This window comes from Brassica napus, chromosome A2 (genome assembly GCF_020379485.1).
Source record: "Brassica napus cultivar Da-Ae chromosome A2, Da-Ae, whole genome shotgun sequence".
Classification (NCBI taxonomy): domain Eukaryota; kingdom Viridiplantae; phylum Streptophyta; class Magnoliopsida; order Brassicales; family Brassicaceae; genus Brassica; species Brassica napus.
The window spans coordinates 11,334,819-11,354,868 of record NC_063435.1 but is presented as its reverse complement, the minus strand read 5'-3'; the positions used below and the strand labels follow the sequence as shown (position 1 = coordinate 11,354,868).

Below are 20,050 nucleotides of genomic sequence, written 5' to 3'. Positions count from 1 at the left end.
CACACTTATGCACGAATTTCAAAATGAGTTTCAAAGAAAAAATAAGATTTGTGTTCGAGACTTTTGCTTTTCTAAGACCATCTCCAATGTATTCCTCTATTTTTACCTCTAAAATAGAGTAACTCTATAATAGAAGTGGGTTTTACTCTAATGTATTTCTCTAAAATAGAGATCTCTACATATAGAGCAAAATATAGAGGAATGCTATTTCTTCCTCTATAAATAGAGGAGAAAATAGCAATCTCTATTTTAGAGGCAAAAATAAAGATAGGTTGGAATGATTTTGCCTCTAAATGCTATTATAGAGATAGAAATAGAGGTGGGTTGGAGATGCTCTAAACTCTTTAATTCTCTAGTTTTATATTAACTTGCTTTAATCTGTTGTTGATAGCTCAAGAGTTATAACCCTTTAATCACCATGTCGTATAATAGAAGGGATCGAATCCACAAAAACTAGATTACACAACAAATCTATGAGAATAAAGTAAAGATAAGACGGAATACTGGTATTGTTTTTCTAAAGGTAACCATAAAATAATTAGGAAAATTTAGAAAAATAGACACTCTCAACTTTTGTTTGTCCTTTTAAGACTTTTGATATTTTTAGTCATTTTGGACATATTTTACTCTCCTGTAATGGAAAAAATAGTAAACTAAAATTTTAAAATATAAAAATTATGATAACTATTATAAACATAAATATGACTATTTATATGTTTAATATTCTTAATAGTGGAATCATATTTTATTTTATATCATAACTCGGGATAGAATATTTTATTATGGCCATCTACTTAATCTAGAAATCGGATATTAAGTATTATACATAGATCTATCATAGGTATATAACGCAAACAAAACTTTTTTGTATATTCTATTTTAGCTAGAATTCATTAGGTTATATTCTAGCAAGATGTCGTTAGTCTACATGTAACTTTATTACAACTTATACCCACGACTCTATGATGTACATTTTCTTGTTTATGTGTCATAACATGTTTTGTCTTTTACCTTATGTTACGCCTACGGAAGAATAAACTTTCCGCCCTCTCTAGAGTCTTTTACCTTGAGTTTTCGATAGGTTCACAAAAGACAATAACATCAGCTCTCGTTGGTTAAAAAATTTGCTCACAAATATTATTTTCAAATGCAAAAACAAAAACACCAAAGACTCTTAAAGACTATAAAACATAATTTGATCCGATAAAATCCCAAACATATGTTATAGCTAGAAAAAATACTGATATATCAGTAGTCTAATTGTTCTTCGATGTATCATATATGCCAACAAGATGTCGAACAAAGAAGTTTTAAGGAATAATCTTGTACAGATTAAATCGATCTCTTCACTTCTTTTTTTTTGCTTCGAACAATATACAGGTTCCTGACTTCCTGTAGGATAGGCCCAAATCCCCATTGTTTCAGACTAGATATGCTCGAAAGTCGAAAGATAAAAAGTAGAGCAACTCAATAGTTTTTTTTTTTGTTTTAAATGGTTGCTTATGCCTGCAGCTTCTAGATACTTACGTTTGTGAAAATGAATTATATGTTACGCGGGGCAGTAATCATCAGGACTAGTTACTTTTTTTTTGTCAAAAGAAAATTTCATTAACTCGAAATCAATGTGGTTGGTACAGATACGCATCAAGCGCTTGTTTGGCTAGGCCATCTTCCAATACAAAGTTAATGCGACTACGAAAATTAAAGCGAGCAAGCTCCATAGAGTTTGCGAAGGAGATAACATTGGAGACGATTCCGTGAAGATCGAAGAAATTTGATTCGCCTTCAACTGCTGCCATCAGTTGAGAAGAATCAGATTCGAAGATCACTTTCATCAATCCTAGGGCCCATGCATGTTCCATGGCTTCTCTCAGTGCTAATCCCTCTGCCAAAAGAGACGAAATCACAAAAGAGGTTGATTTACTATGAGATAAAATAATCTCTCCATTTGCGCGGTAGAAGCTCCACGCTAAACCGGCTGTCGATATTCCAGATCGCCAGGCTGCGTCAGATCTGCATATGATTGCATCAGAGTGGCCTTCGATCTGCGGAGTGGGGCGGCGGGATTGTGTTCTTAGGTCGTAGCTTTGAGCCTCTTGCCATTCCCTTGCGCTGGTAAGAGCTTTGAGTAGTGTGTCTTGCCCCGAGAAGATTCGATTTTAAAAGATTTTTTGATTCCTTGCAATCCAGATTGACCAGATGATCCAAGCAGCGAGATGTGTGGAGGAGATGCCTGTTGGAGGGAGTGGTTTGGTCTGCACAGCAACTTGGATCCCCTCTTGGACATTTAATATATATCAGGACTAGTTACTGATAAGCAGAATTGTCGGTTTGACGTACGAAACCTTCCTTTGGAATTTATACGATTGATATTGCTTACAAATTGTATATGATAGAAATTGTGAGAAGAACGTTTTATTAACTATTTGAATATTGTCAAGATTCTACAGTGATCGTCAAGCATCCGTCGGGTATTTCCGACGAAAGTGTTATACAGCCGTTTTGAAAGTTCAAAATTTTCGATGAATGTTTTCTTCATAAAAATCCATCAAGAAGTGATCCAAATTTATCTATAAATTAATACTATTTTATTTTATTCACCAAAAAAACACAAAACATGTTTTTTTCTACTTATTTTCCTTGGTGGATGGATATATCTCGTATAAATCCAAAAGCAAATTTACTTAAACAAGAATATGCAGATGGTATAAGCGAATTCATGGATTTGGTTCTACGACATGCTGAACGGAGAAATTTTTATTTTATTCGTTTGTTTTGTTTTAGATTTGTTAACCTTTTTCTATGAAACTGGTATTCAATTTATTTTAACATATCTATACTATTAAGAAGCAAAATATTATAGTTTTAAGTACATTTGCTAGTTGTAGTAAATTTAAAGATGGTTGTTTAGATTTGAAATTTATACTATTATTGGCGAAATGATATTCAGAACGAAGCTCTCCCGTTGAAAGTTAGGGGGATAAATATCGTTTATACCATTAATGAAAAAAATAGATTAACCACAAAATATAAACAAATTAAAAAAATCTGATTAGATAAGTGATTAAATTAATGATAATAAGAATTATCCAAAATCTAAAAATAAATTAAAAATTAAAAATTCCTATATATAAACTGTGTGGTTATCTGAAAATATCATTTAATAAAATATTTTTAAATTAAAAAACAGAAACATATAACCAAATATTAATATTGAAAGACAGGAAAACATAAATAAATATTAATCAAGTAAATTTCCTAATTTTATAATTGAAAAGAGAATATTGAGTGATTTTTAAGATTTACTACTAAGAATATAGTGTACAAATGAATTTAAAATTGGAAAGAAATTTTATAAAGCAATTATAAAAAAAAATATATTTATTAGTGCTGCAATTGAGATGGTTATTCATTTTTTTCATAATTTGTTTTTGTGAAATTTTTAACTTCGATTTAAATTTTTATCTAATTTTTATCAGACTAGATAAATATTTTTATACAACATAATATACATAAACTAAAAATACATAAACCAATATGTATTTTCATGGTTAAAATTATTTGGGATATTTTTAATTTATGTTTTAAGCATCTAAAAGTATAAAGTTACTTAGAATCTATAAAATATTTACTATTAAATATTTTGTAAATATTGATATCCATTTATGAACTTTAATTTTTTTTATAGGGAACGTTCATCTATGAAACTTTGTAACTTATCTTCACTTTAGTTTTTTTATTTTTCTTATAAAAAAATAAATCTCAAATTATAAAAAATAATTATGGAAATATAATCAGATAAAAAGACTTACTAATGCAATAAATAAAACTAATCAGATTTGTTTAACAAGAATAAAAAATAGTTGTACTTTAATTAGAAAAATATATATCTTTCTTATTATATAAAGCTTGGTTCTTCAAAGTTGCTAATTAACCTGATCGTGACACATGACAATTATATATTTCAAGATTGTGACCTGTGTTAATCTATCTCATAATTAAAAATATATATGTATTAAGATATTAACAAAAATGAATTTTATTAAAAAGTAATTATAAATATGATTTAATAGTAATTTTCAATTTTTAAAATCCTAATCAAAAGATAATTGCAAAAGATTATTTGATAATAATTTTTCTTCTCATATTGTGACATGTGTTTAAATATATAATGATTAAATATATATATATATATATATATATAATAAGATAATAGAAAACGAATTTTCAAAAAAAAACTACTTTTAAAAATTATTTAATAGTAGAAACGATTTTTTTTAAAGTATTTAGTAGTAATTTGTTTTAGAAAATTTCCTTTTTCAATATCTTACAAAATAGATTTGAAACCAATTTATTTAATAAAAGTTTCATTTTCTAAAATTTAAATGAAAATATAATTATAAAATATTATATCGATTTGATTTTTCAAAATTACTAATTAATATGACTGTGACACATGTCAGTTACATATTAAAAATGTAATATATGTTAAACTGTCTCATAATTAAAAATATTTATACTAAAATAAGAAAAAAAAAGATTTTTCTTAATTATAAATAATATTTAATTGTCTTATTATTTTTATTATTATTATTATTATTTATATAAAAAGCTTGGTTAATAAGTAACTAATAGCTTGGTTAATAGAAAATTGTGAAAGTACTCTTAATATTTTCTTATAAGTAACTAATTTTTTTTTCTTAATAGATAATTGTATATTAAAAATTATGACCAAAATAGCTATAAATGTTTCACATCTATATTTAGGTTTAAGCTTTCACATATTATTTTTACAAAACACAATAGTATTTACATGAAAAGTATTACCTGAGTATTTTTTTTTAATTTCATGATACAACTCAACTTTTTATTATCTTCATTACATCTAATGATGCTAAAATAATTTTTAATTTTGATGTTGTTGTCGTACATGAGTATGTGTGAATATGATGAATATTTGTTTGTATGTATAAGAAAAAATATATAAATAATAAACATAATTTTTTCTATTAAAATAAAATAGTTGTACAAAAATCTAAAAGAAAAAACTGATTATAAAATAATTAATTTCCTTTTTAAAAGTCTAAATAAAATAAAAATGTAAAAATAATTTTATTTTTCTTATAATCAACTAGCTTTAATTTTTAATAATTTTGTGTTAAAAAAAATATAAACCAAAATTAACTTCAAATATTTCAGTTGATATGATTGCGACATGTGTCAATTAAAAAATTAGATTGTGAATGTGTCAATAAAAAATTTCACTATGTGAAAATAACTTCTTCTTTTTTTTTTTAAATTCTAAATAAAAGAGATTTCTAAAAAAAAAAATCTTAATCAATTAAGATTTATTTTCTTTTAAAAAAAATCTGACGAGAGAGAATTGTAGAATTTTATTTAATTGTTATTTTTACTTAAATATTAATGATAAACATGATAGTAAAAAATATTTAATAAACAAGAAAATTTGTTAAAATATTAGTTATCATGAAAAAAAATGAATTTTTAGAATGGCAACTTTTCAAAATAGTTAATATTAACTAGAAATAATTATTTGATAGAAATATTTTTTAAAAATTCTAGAAAAATATAATTGTAAAATATTATATAATATTAATTTCCTTTTTTAAAATCCTAAGAACTGTAAAAGAATATTTGATAGTTATTCTCTTTTTTTTATAAAATAAATCATAAAAAAAAGAAATTTGTATCATATTTTTAAGTCATAACCAAAAGAGAATTGTAAAATTTTATTTGGTAATATTTTTAAGAGAGTATTTGATGAAGAACATGATACTAAAAATTATTTAATTAACAAAAGAAGTGTAAAATTGGTATTGTTACGAATTGTAAAAATAGAAATTTTAAATTTTTTTATTAATAACTAAAAATAATTATTTGATAGCAATTTTTCTTGTAACTCAATATAACCTAGAAAAATGATTTACTTAAACAATCCAAATTTTATACCTAAAAATAAAATTCTAAATGCAAATAACCAAATTAATCAAAATTTTAATTTATTCAAAACAAAAAAAATATTCTATGGTTTAATTTGGAGAAGTTAATGCAATCCAAAATATCCAAGTAAAAATCAAATAGACTATATATTATACATCCAAAATTACATGTCTAAATAAAATAACAAAATATTATTTAAAATAAATCATACATTAATTTAAATTACAAAGTGATTTAAAACACAACTAAACATTTCTAAAAATTTTATGCTATACTTATTTCATAAGTATTTATACACATGCATGAGAATGGGGAAATCAACTAGTATATATATATGTATTGTCAAATAGCAGTACATATGTATTGAGAAGCAAAAGAAAAATGTATTGAGAAGCAGTATATTTTGAAGTAGACTACTTGGATGTTCAATTAAACTTTGATTAGTTATGTATAACGAAAAAGGATACGGAAAGCTGTGTCCTTTTTTCATCCATTGCTTTGATGAAAAGTTGTGTCTTATTTTTGGCAAACATAGTTCTATTTTATTTATGGAAATCCAGGTACATGCATGAGGGTATTGTCTCAACCCATTATTTTAGTCCAGGTACATTGCATGATTTTTAGCTTGTTGATTAGTAGAAAGGGAACATCCTTAGACCTAACTTCTCCTGACGTGAAGTAGTAGCCGGAGTATCACCATGAACCTTGTGGAATTTGACGAGGAAGGTCTTCGCAGTATCATTGGTGAGAACTAGTTGTGGTGCTTGGTCCCAATGGCCTGGGACGGTTCCAATGGTTCCGGTTAAGGTGGTCAACTTGTAAGCAACTCCTCCGTAAAAAGGTTCTTTTCTCTCAATTCTAAACCAGCATGTTTCGTTCGTGCTTCTTACCACCGACGAGAATCGCAGGCTCCTCTGAAGCCGATGAGGATTCATCGACTTCCCAGTACTTGGAAAACTCCTCGCAGCCCGGCCATGCGTCTGACTTGAACTCGATGTTTATAGCTTCCATTTCGTTAACATATGTGTCCATGATCGCGTATGGATATGAGAAGCTAACCGGTAGGCCTGTTAAGGCCTTAACCGAGGATTGGCTGATGCCAAGTGGACAAAGGGGCTGTAGTTTAACGGGGACTGGGAGAAGACCACCTCCGTTACTCCACGGGGAGAGTGGTAGGATCAAGTATTGTGCAGTCGTCCGAAGTGGATTTCCGTCGGTGTCATTCACGCGATTTTCCCCGTGGGTGCATACAGCTGAAGCCAACATGAGAGTGATGAGAAAGGAGACCAATGGGAATGATGACATCATTTTGATTAATATTTGTGTGTGTTTCCTTTTGAGTTAAGCTGTAGAGAGCAGAACCGTTGCACCAATATTTATAGGAAACTTCTGCGGTTAAATTATATGCCCGTGTGTGACGGTAAAAAAGAAAAGATTGTCTCTCATTTCTATATAGATATTTATTGAAAATTTACTACATAGGTTAACCGAATCAAACTTTGATTTTCAGCACGAGGAACATGCAAAATGGTCCATTGTAACTAACTTATAAAGGATGATCAAGTAATTCCTGAGAACCAGGCAAGATTTCAAACAGAAAGAGACTATACTGAACAACCAATGAATGTATAGACAGTGGCCAAGCCAGGACAATAACAATGGGGACACGTGCACCCATAATATATTGACAACTAAAAATTTTGGAAGCAGAAAAATGATTCCCTAAATATCTAGTTCTTGCCCTTTTTTCAAAAAAAAAAAAAAATCTTAGTTCTGCTTCCAACTTTTTCTGTCAATTTGTTTTTAAAAAACTTTTTTGTCAATTTAAAACACCATACCAGACAAAATAAAAATGATGTCTACCACGATTTTTTATTTTACTAGAAAATAAATAAGTGATAGGTCTGTAAATCAAAACTAAGAAACTCCGTACAATGCCCAACAATATTTTGTATAAGCAAAACTAAGAAACTATTATTTGAAAATGAATTTTATGTATCATACACATAAAATTTTCATCAGAAAATATATAGATACTCTTGAATTTAAATTATATGATCAATTATTATTATAATTATTATTTCAGTATTTATTTAATAATTTTAAAAATTGGAAAATCTCTTTGAATTTTTTAGAGTTTCTCAAAATAGAGTTTGCGCTACTAGACCACTTTGCAAAATACACAGACATGAAAAAAATGAGCAATTCTCCTAAAGAGCAGAAAAAATATTTTTTTACTATAAAAATAACATCGAAATAAATAGTAATCTGGAAAAACTAAGTTATCTTTAATGAATAATTCATTTAATATAAAAATATTCTTGAAATATTAACATTATAGATTTATTTAAAGAAATTATTACCATAAATTCTAACTTTTAAACGCTAAGCCCCTATAACCCTAATTTGACCCAAAAAAAAAGCCCCTATAACCCTAATTATATATGCTTTATCATAGAATGAATATTATTCCACTCATGTTTCTCTTTGTATGATATTTTTATTATAAAAACTGTTTTTCGATATCCTATAGTATTATTTTTTTGATGGATTATGAACTAAGTTCACCAAATTAGTTCTATCAATTTAATGTAATCAATGTAAGGCCATGATTGACCCGTGCTCTTAGGGTGAGGTTCTTAGCCGAAGCTAAGAACCGTTTATTAGCTTTTAACTAAGAAAAGCTAAGAACTGTCTATTAAATAAGAGATATAAGAGCTGATTTTTAACCGAAAAATGTAAAAAAGAAATGTCAACTCATGAGTCAAGAACTCCAAATTAAGAGCCCGGATTAATCATGCTCTAAAGGTACGACTTACTATTTATGTATCCCCCAAAAGTAATATATAATTACTTTTAATAAATTAAAATTATTGTAATTAATTATCACTATTAACTATTATTATTTTCTTTTTGAATGAGTATATAATTTTTTAAAAATATATATTTTTAAAATAATAAAATGAAAAATATCTTCAAATTATTTTGAGAACTTGTCAAAATATAGCTTTTGCAATGTCATACCACTTTGCAAAGCTACACCTATACTTGAAAATGTAACATTTAATTGAATTGGCTATAACATTAATTAATAAACCTAACTGAAATTTCCAATTAATAGGAAACTCAAATTAAAATATGATCCAATTCGTTGAATTAGAAACAAAATGTGCAAAAAACACACAATCTAATACAATAAAGTTGATTTTTTCTCCATGGGGGAAAAATGCCACGTGGTAGGTAAGAATTTTTAGTTTTCGAATGATTTGGTTATTTTCGGTGGGCTGGACCTTTTCCTTTGTGTTTTGTTTTTATTTAAATTTTATTAACATGATGAGGCCCAATCTGACAACTAAACAAAAAAAATCAAGTTAAACAAAAAACTTTATGGGTTAGATTTCTGTTTCTTATTTGTTTAATTGCTTTCAACTGTTTAAGAATATTTCTAAATTTCATCCCACAAAGTAAAAAATTGTCTCCAGTTAATTAGGTAAAGTAACTTGCAAAATCTTGACTTCTTCTCTATGTCTCTTTAATGTTTGATTAATATTTTTGCAGATAGCCCCTACAACAACATAATCCGACATTGAACAGACTCTTAAGAAGCTCTTGCTGCTTAAAAAGCTTCTTGAAGAGATCTTTGATGCTCTCAAGAACCTGACTGTTAACTTGCTTTTAACTGCTCATCCTACTCAATCTAATCATTGGTCTTTGCTGCAAAAGTTTAGGAGGTCTGTAAACCTTTTCCTGAGTGTCTGCTTGATAACTGATGTATCTTTGCAAAGAACTTTACTCCTAATGATTCATTGCATAATGTTTAATGATTAACAAAAAAACTTTATTCACTGATATTTAGAGCTCGGTAAATCATTGCATGTGTTCCCTTTCTCTGCAATTTTTTTCAGGTGGAGGCCAAGAGCTCCAGAAACAATTACAGACTGCATGTAAAATTTTCCTGGCCAACTTTGCTCATCTAATGGAGCAGAATCTATCCATTATGCTTACAAATTAAAGTTTAGTTTTTTTGGTTGCTACTGCACCACACTAGGACTAAGATGTTGTTTAACCATTGCAAGGAGATCTCTTAGTGGTTAAAGCTGTGAGGGAGGTGATGAATCTGATTTCTAGCTTTAGAGCAGTAGCTGTGGCACAAGTACTCGATGAAACTTTCCATTTTTGGTGATGAAATATTGAAAAGGACATATTTATCATTTTTTTGCTTTAAAAAAAACAATTTTCCCGAAAATAATCAAGTTTACAAGAAGTTATTTTCATTCTAAGACAGTTTTAAGTTTTTTATTACACCCTAGGACAGTTATTGCTCATAAGGTAGTTTATAGTGGTTGATTATGTTTTTACCCTCAACTAGACTTAACTAATAGTTACTTTTCTGCTGTCACTTTCCCTTTTTTATTTTGCATTTTTAAAATATCCTAAAATAAAAAGAACAAGTTTTAATCTCAGCCATTCATTCTTTTACGTTTTTAAATAATCACAAAATCAATATTCTTGATCTTCTTCCTCAAATCTTCGATAACTACAGTCTGAATAAGAATTGTAAAAGCTATTGAAGTTGTGAGACTACTCGACATAAATTGATAACTCTAGCTTTCTACGCACCATTAGCATATGATGCCCAGAACAAGTGCGACGAGATGTCCGATGAAACCGCACATCTCCGAAGCCAGACGAGATCTTCGAGAAACCAGCACATCTCTGCGGCAAAGCCTCGTTTCAAAGCTCTACACGGCGTCATCCTTGCTGCTGCCACCGTTCCGTTTCATCTTTGCTGCTGCCACCGTTCCGTTGCATCCACACCTCTGAAGTCGACGAGTTTTGTCCAACTTTCTTTGTTTGCAATTTAGGTCCTTGTACTTTTGTATTCTTCTCAATTTCAGCCCAAACTTTTAGATTATGCAGTCCAGCCGAAAATATGTATAAAAATGCAATAAAAACACTTAAATACACACAAAATTGAGTTAAATGAACTAAAAAGTTATTAAGAATCAATAAAATATCACCATGTTCCTAAATAATATGACATGATTTTTTTTTTTTGCAAAATATTTGTAGTTATAAACACAAAATTTGTATTAGTAAATAATATGACACCTTTTTTATTATTTTTGTCAAAATTATGAAATGTTTGTCATGATAATCAAAATTTATTATTACTCATGTATGTTAACATGTGTGCATATATAATAGTATACACGTGTACGAAGATTATATGTGTACAGGTTTATTTATGTACATGTTTACTTTTGTACATATGTACATATTTACTTGTATATGTATATTATTACAAGTAGAATACGAGTTAATATATAATTTTGTTGGATAGCGTTAAGATATAATATATGTACATGTGTACAAAGACAACATGTGTACATTGTATATTACTAATCAACCACCAATCCACCTATATGTGTATAACCTCTTCACATATATTGGTTCATTTTCGATGTACACGTGTACTCGTTAAAACGTGTACATAGTCATATATTGGTTCATTTTCGATGTACACGTGTACTCGCTTATTGAAGGTCATTGGGTCCGAGTTATTTCCGCCACCGCAACTCTTCCTTCTCTGTCGCATCTCTTCCTTTTGCCACAACTCTTTCTTCTCCGCCGCAATTCTTCTTTCTGGTCTTTGGTATGTGTGTTGCAAATCGTATTTGTCGTTGCCGTGACCTAAGCTCTCACCGCCGTCAAAACGTCCTCTCTTCTCATTCACCGTAAAGTGAAACAGTGGTGGTTCTATCTCTGGATCACATTCGACTTCGTCTATGCCACAGCTCATCCGCATCTCATGATATATCACTTATTGTACACATGTACAACGAATGTACATAACTTTACACACATATTGGACATACGAACATGTATCTCAAACATATATGTACATATAAATATCTGATAAAATATAATATTATATCGTACACGTTAGCCAGCCCATTTCAATAGTCAAAAACATGTGTACATGTAAATTTCTTTTGAAAGTATATATATCAAACATGCAAGTACCTTTTGATGTGTTTAAAAAATACTAATATATGTACACAAGTTGAGTAATATGTAAAAAAAAAATGTATGTACATAGTTTATTGTTGTACATGTGTATTGTTGTACAATTCAGTGTACATATTTTTTTGATATTCATATTTGTTTTTGTTCATCTAAGTCATTTAGGTATGTCTTTAGTTATTTTTTATTGTATCAATTTAATTCAGTGTACACGTATTCCTACTATAAGGGGTTTAAATATAATTTCTGAAGTTTGGGACAAAATTAAAGATCAATTTTCACATTTAAAAAGTATTGGGATTCCTAAATAAATAACAAATAAGTTCAAGGACCAAATATGCAAAAAAGTCTAAATTAGCTATTTTGGATCTAACTCATTCCGACTGAGTCACCACCGAATTGCTCCAATAAAACTTGGATCTAACTCATTACGCCATGTTCGTTGACGGTTACTACGGTGAAAAAAGATGGTTAGTTAGCAATTGCAGGTGATGAAGAAGATACAACAGTGGCAATGGAGGAAGGGTTACTGATTACGGCGGCTTCGAATGAAAGAGTGAACGGAGACTGGAACTCGCCGCAACCATCGTCGCTGAGAACAGCTCCAGTGCTCGTGAGTACCATGGCATAAGATGAGTGTGTGGGGAGAAAGTGGTGGGAGGAGCTCACTGTGGGAACTTGACAGATGCGGATTGTGGAGGAGAAAAGTCGGTGGCAAGAAGCAGGTCACGGCGGGGATGATGATTGGAGCTCGCCGTGGTTGTCGTTTAAGGTTATACAAAGAGGAAGACATAACAGCTTGAGGAAGAAGATCGGGAGATGATGTTACAGAGCATTTTGTTTGTGTTGAATCTTAAACATTAAAATAATATATAAATAAAAGGCTGTGGTTAAATCCCAGCAAAAAATATATATTAAATTTAGTTAGTTTGGGTCATTTGGTTACAAGGTTATTTAGTTAGATTTTAGCTAGAAAATGAATTTGGTTAGAAAAACTACTTTAGTAGTAGAAACTGTCTTATTGTGTAAAATCCTTTATATACTAAAGCACAAGTCACATGGCCAATAAAATTTTGCCACATGGCTTGTGCTTCAAAATTAATTAGAAAAAATTAAATGCGTTATTATTACAGTTTTTTCTCTAGATTGTTTCTCACTCGAACTAACAAGATATTAACCTTTTTCACTTCTTTCTAAAACCACGATCTCCACCTCTTTCGCATAAACTGTTTTTCAATTGTAGCATATAAATTCAACTCATCAACAAATTTCTTTACAAGCTTCGTTAAAAGTTAAGAATCTCTTTTACAATCTCCAGTTGTTCAACGACGCAAAACAAACGATCCTTCATCTCTCCAAATTTTCAGTTTTGATCTTGAATTCTTGATAGGTTTTTTCATATCTTCTTTTTTTATACCAGTTCGAAATTTTTATCATTCATTGTGTGGATTAATACTCTTTTTTTTTAATATGGCGGTCGAGTTTAAAATTGCGTAGGCATAATGATACAGTAATCTAGGCGTTCATATAAAATATAGCATAAATATTTGTATCGCTCAGTTTTGAAATTTATTTTAATTTTCTACAGACATGTATGAAAAAATCAAAGCTCACTTGAAGAAGCATCGAAGCTGATGCGGATATGCAAAAAGTTTGACCATTCTCAACTTCAGGTAAAAATACTTTTATTTACTTTATAGTCTTTAGAAAAAAAAACAGGGCCTTAAATCTTTAATGATGGTTTGACCATAAAATTGTAGAAGTGTCTTAGCCAAAATCATGTGTTAACTCAAAATGTTTTTTTTTGTAGAAATTTATGTGCTACCCACAGAATCCAGTATTAACTCAAGATGTTTTTTTCATCCTTTTATTGTCATCTTTTTTTAATCGTTTCATTTCTTTTAATTATTTTAGGTTTTGAGTGTAGCATCAAAATTCGAGATAACTTTATGATTTCTTTTTTAGTCAAAATTATCTTTATCTACTTCTCAGAGTAATACTTTTTTGTATGATTCTGTTTGAATTGTTTTTTATAGATTATTTACAAGAAGAGGAATGAGCAACAAGATAGCACAAATAGATTTAAAAATCAGACTATGGAATACTAAAGGTAATAGTTTAGCACTTTTCTTTTTGTTAAGATGGAAAGTTATAATCTTATTGTTTTTTTAATGTTAATTAATTTTTTTGGGTGAATTTTTAGTTTATCATGGATATATGCAAAAAAAATCTAGCTAAACTTGCCATTAAAAACGTAAAGATGGCATATTGCGGTGCTGTGTGTGACAAGATTAGAGTAATATGGTAAATAGAGATTTAGCTTATTATTACTGTTAGTTGTTATAATTTTCTAGGATTATTATCAGGAATTATTTACCCGTACGTTAGTACGGGACCAACACTAGTAAACTCATAAACTGCCTTCTAGTGTAATTCTTTCGTTTACAAGTGATCCTATAAACTAATTTATATATTTAAAATGATCTGGCCCATTAAGACTTACCAAATGTTTAGAATTTTGGTTTGGCCGTATAATATAACCGAATTGAAGAATTCGATACGGAGAGCTTACGCACAGCATTTAGACGGCGTATGTACGGCCGTACAAGCCGTTTTTTAGAACAGTGTCCTCAACAAAAATGACTTTCCTCAATATGCAGAAAATAAAGCACTTTTCCAATCATACAATTTCACAGACAACACATCAAATTTCTACTACAATAGTCTTTCAGCATTAACCTTTTGGCAAACAAATTACAACCAAAAGCATTCACCCACTCATTATGTCCAAATGATAGCCAAGAAAACAAACAACAATGGCTTACAACAAATAGTTTAATAAGTAGGTAATATTACACGCGGAATGACCACTAGTTTATCCATAAAACAGAGTATTCTTCAAAGAAGTTAACTGCAAAATTTGCATATATCATGAAATGCTCTTTGATAGTTAGATGTTCATCAAATGCATTTAGTAAAAGAATAAAGTCAACTACAAGTCTAAACCAACTTGTCACGAAATAGTCAGCACTTTCACGAAATATGTTTATTCTCATGATCGCTCTAAACCTCAAGATTGTCTATCTCATTCAGTATTATATCAACACCGAACTCATCTAGGTAAAAAAAAAAGACCAGACAACATTCGGTGACAAATTATCATGCATATATGTATTATTTATTTGATGCTAGAGAAATTTGTTTTTTGTGTTTGTTTTCGCTCCTTATGATCTCTTTCCAATGACTTTACCAAAAAAGTTAGACCTTTCCCCTACAACCGGACGAATTTTCAGTTTTGTATTCTCAGTGGGTTTTATTCACTCATGCGAAAAGCATTAGTTTACAATTTCACTAACAGGTTTTGGATTCGAAGTTGGAAGCTTTTCTTGTTTATTGGAACTATAAACGTCTCCAGGACCCCAACTAACATAAAGCTGATAGAATCTCAAACTGTTATATATAGTGAATTACGATCTCAATCGAATGGAAACTCGAGTTAAGCCCAAACCTGAGAGAATATCTCAAGGTCCTTTGTAAATTGTGTTTCAAAAGCCAAATTCAAATATACAACTGACCTCTTATTTATTTTGGATGTTCATTTAAACTTTGATTAGTTATGTATAAGGAAAAAGGATATGGAAAGAATTTGTGTATTTTTTTAATCCATTGCTTTGATGAAAAGTTGTGTCTCTTTTTGGCAAACATAGTTTTGTTTTATTTATGGAAATTCAGGTACATGCATGAGGGTATTATCTCAACCCATTACTTTAGGCCAGGCTTTACATTACATGATTCTTAGCTTGTTGACTAGTAGAATGGGAACATCCCTAGACCTAACTTCTCCAGACGTGAAGTAGAAGTAGTAGCCGTAGTATCACCATGAACTTTGTGGAATTTGACGAGGAAGGTCTTAGCAGTATCATTGGTGAGAACTAGTTGTGGTGCATTTTCCCAAGGCCCTGGGATGGTTCCAATGGTTCCGGCTAAGGTGGTCAACTTGTAAGCATTTCCTCCTACAAAATTTTCTTTTCTCTCAATTTTAAACCAGCTGTTTCGTTCCCGCTTCTTACCACCGACGAGAATCGCAGGCTCCTCGGAAGCCGATGAGGATTCATCTACTTCCCAGTACTTGGAAAACTCTTCGCAGCCCGGCCATGCTTCCGACCTAAACTCGATATTTACAGCTTGCCCTTCGTTAACATAGGTGTCCATGAGCGGGTACGGATATGAGAAGCTAACCGGTAGGCCAGGTAAGGCTGTAACCGAGGATTGGCTGATGCCAAGTGGACAAAGGGGAAGTAGTTTAACGGGGACTGGGAGGAGACCACCTCCGTTACTCCTCGGGGAGTACGGTTGGATCAGGTATTGTGCAGTCGTTAGAACTGGATTTTCGGCCGTGTCCAGCGCAGGTTCGTGTCCCTGGGTGCATACAGCTGCAGCCAACATGAGGGTGATGAGAAAGGAGACCAATGGGAATGATGACATCATTGTGATAAATATTTGTGTTTAGGGTTTGATGAGTTTTTTAATTTGTTTGCGTTTGAGTTGTGTTGTAGAGATCAGACACATTGCCACCTATATTTATAGGACATTTCCGCAGTTAAAATTTATAACCGCGTGTGACAGTAAAAAGAAAAGACTAGTCTCTCATTTTTCTATAATAAATACATTACCACGTCAGTTCTGATACATCAGTAACCTACTCAAACTTTGATTTTCAGCACGAGGAACATGCAAAATGGTCCACTGTAACCACTGTTCGAAAACTCGGTCTCGGCGGCCGTATCGGCGGCGGATAGGCGCTCGGCGGATGAGAGCCGCAACGATTTTGATATAATCGGCTTAAAAGTCGGAAAATTTGAAAACCTCCCTTTTTTGTTCATTGGAGTTCCAGAAATCGAATATATATGGTAGATCTGTCAGTTTTGAGATTAAATACCAAGAAAAACGAAAGAAAAAGATGAAAATTTGAGAAAAAAATATCTGGCCGCCATTGAAATTGAGTTCTGGTTCGTGAACCCTAAGGAAGAGGATGATCAGAAAATGTCCATACTACCCTTCATTAAAGTTAATGCTGAAAAAACCTAAAATTGCCACTGCCAGGGTTGAACCCGTCACCTACAACTCAAACCTATACGCCTAAGCCACTGAACCAACTCAACATCTCATGTACCTATATACAATAGATAATATATGTCGGACAACTAATATAAACACCCTAAAACTAGACCCCGATTAATCCCCGATTAATCCCCGCATAATTGATTCGGCGCTAGGCTCTGTCTGGCCGCACGTACAGCGCCTAGCGCAATCCCGAACAAGGACTGTAACTAACAAAACGGTCCACTGTAATAAAGGATGATCAAGTGAATGGGGGAACTAAGACAACATTTCAAACAGAAAGCTACGAATGATAAAATCATAAAACCAATGATGAATGATTCTCTAAATCTGCTTTTCTTTCTGCCAACAACTTTTCTGTCAATTTAATACAACATAGTAACAATATTTCAACGAAAAAACAATTTCTAGGACATAAGAGCACTTGCAAAAAAAAAAAAAAAAACATAAGAGCACCTCCATTGTATTTTAAATGAGATTCCTCACTACATAAAATTAATATTTTAATAGACTTTACTATTGAATTAAGGTTTTATTGATAAAATAAAAATTGAGATTTGCCAAATATAACCTAAAATTTTAATGTAAAATAATTCATGATTTATTGTAGTATTTACCATATTACTAATTGTTTAATATAGCATTTTAAAACACAATAATTTTATAGTTCAGTGATAGCATATTTTAAATCATGTGATACAAAATTCTAAATTGAAAAATATTATTGGTTAAAGGTAAAAAATTTAATTGAAAAGTAGTATATTAAATTAATATCAAAATTTAGGAAAATTTCAATTCTACCACCGGTTTGTTACTACTTTTCAAATTCACCATTAATGAATGAATATATTCATAAATAGCCTAAATTTGTGATAAAATAACACTAAGCTAATTTTTCTAAATATTTATAAAACATTTCTAAACCCAACCCCAACCTCTTGGTATTAAACCCAAGGGGTTAGGATCTTGAGTGGTTCATAGACTGTTACAAGTCTGTGAACGAATGAAACTAGTCAACAAATCAAGGTTTGTCATGAGCTTGATTGAAAGATTGTTTTTAAAAAGAACTTGTATGTGCTTTTAAAAGGATTAATCTAGTTGTATTTTTTGGAAAGAATTATCTATGTGTTACTGTGTGTTCTATTTCGTGTAGCTCATATATCTTGCATTAACAAGTCTAAGGTCATACGGATTTTGTTCTAATTGTGGTTGTATTCCCTTGTTTATGGCCATTCGAAATGATTAATGAAATGTTTTTAAATTTTGGAAAAAATAGTTCGGCCAAACTATAAAGTTTTTAAAAAGCCCAAAAATGAATTAAAAAGCCTAATCGTAACAGGGTGAGAGTCATAAAATCCAGTGCGTACTTAGTAAAAATTTTAAAATCTATACAGAAAATCCAAAATAACAATATTGTATTGCAAAAATAAAAACTTATTTACTTTTCTAATTCTAATAACTAATATAATAAATTTAATAAATAAAATATTGTAAAATTTGTATAAATATTATATTAATGTAAGTCATATAAAAAATTCTCTAAATATATGTGTATATATGTATATAATGGATTGGATATGCATTCATAACAATATTAATATTTGTGATTTGTGTCCTTTTTTACAGATAATGCATATTATTATTTTTTTTTTGCTTCGTAGAATTACGGATATCTAGATCTTTCGGTTCGAATCGAAACATATATCAAATCGAATCAAAATTTACGAATATTTCTTCGATTTGAGTATATAGACATCTCAAAGGATATAGATAAACGCTAATAATAGTCAACGACTATGTTGTGTAAGCGTCTTGGTCCAGTGATTTGAACAAAAGTTCATTAATGATTCTACGTCAAGAAGTCTGAATTTTAATTTCCGGAAAAAAATGAATTATGCAGAATATTAAAAAAAAATACTTGCAAGAGATCTTCGGTATGGCGCAAGGTGTACTGTCAGGAATGGATCTCATAGGGCGGTTCTGGATGATGCAGTCAGACGGGAATCTTCATAAGACAAGTAGATTTGTCGGTTGTAGTATTGTTTATGTAATGTTTCTTATAGTTTGTAATAGAATAATTAACTAGTGTTAAAAAAAAATTCAACGACTATGCATTGACTGAGACGTGTTGAAACAGCAAGATGTTTATGTTAGGATTAAATGGATCCTATTTGGCTAAAGCACGTCACCAGACAAACGAAATAAATGTCTCTAACACGCGCTGACTAAATGTAGCTCGTGTTACTCAGACCCTGCTTAGCGCTGCTGAAATGTCAAAACCAAACAAACTCATACAGTTTTCATGACTCTTATTTGCTTGCTTGCTTAATATGAGCCGATCTTCAGACACAACAACAACATTGGTGTTTTTATAATTGTCCAAAGACGAAAAAACGTGTTTATCGTGAAAAGATCAGACATTTTTCTGTTTTTTTTTTTCTTAATTTCGTCACAGTAATGGGAAAAGGTGGTGCAATCAATGCAGAAGATGGCGAAGGGAAGAGAAGAACATGACGATGGCCTTTGGCTACTTTGGTTGTTGTGCTATTTTCTGTTGCTGTTAGCTCTAGGACAGTTTCTAATGTCAGTTTCTTCTTCGGCGATCAGTTAAGCTGTGGTGTGACTGCCCATTCTGGCCAGACGGTGGAATGAGTCATTTACGTGATTGTAGTGTGCGCGAATGTCCAGAGACTGAGTTCCCTGAACCCTTTAAAAGGGCCGGTCTTCCTTCACATAATCCGATTTGTCAAGAAGGAAAACCACAAGCTGCTGTTGACCGTACTATAGATAACATAGCTTTTAGAGGTTGAGTTGAGACTAATAATCCATGGACGCATAACGATGACACAGATAGTGGTATTTAGTTTAACAAAAGATGTCAGTGTGTGTCTGAGAAGTTTTGTTTCTTATATGAAATGTTTAACAAAATAGAGTCTATGTC

The 20,050-nt window shown here is 30.6% G+C and overlaps 1 protein-coding gene, 2 long non-coding RNA genes and 1 pseudogene across 3 annotated transcripts; 1 reads left to right on the top strand and 3 right to left on the bottom strand.

The window, feature by feature from the left end:
- The first annotated feature begins 606 nt into the window (after positions 1–606).
- On the top strand, positions 607–2,577 carry LOC125587146. The gene is made up of 2 exons (XR_007323623.1): positions 607–2,115; positions 2,191–2,577. It is a non-coding gene; the product is annotated as an uncharacterized LOC125587146 (long non-coding RNA).
- Positions 2,578–6,480: 3,903 nt separating this feature from the next.
- LOC106365032 lies at positions 6,481–7,322 on the bottom strand (annotated as a pseudogene).
- A 4,886-nt stretch (positions 7,323–12,208) lies between these two features.
- On the bottom strand, positions 12,209–13,764 carry LOC125587141. Its single transcript, XR_007323622.1, has 2 exons — positions 12,519–13,764; positions 12,209–12,440 (listed from the first exon to the last, which is right to left on the bottom strand). It is a non-coding gene; the product is annotated as an uncharacterized LOC125587141 (long non-coding RNA).
- A 1,915-nt stretch (positions 13,765–15,679) lies between these two features.
- On the bottom strand, positions 15,680–16,556 carry LOC106365030 (kunitz trypsin inhibitor 2-like). Its single transcript, XM_013804493.3, has one exon. It carries the CDS (start codon positions 16,474–16,476, stop codon positions 15,796–15,798), a length of 681 nt encoding a protein of 226 aa, XP_013659947.3. The 5' UTR covers positions 16,477–16,556; the 3' UTR covers positions 15,680–15,795.
- Between the last annotated feature and the right edge of the window lie 3,494 nt (positions 16,557–20,050).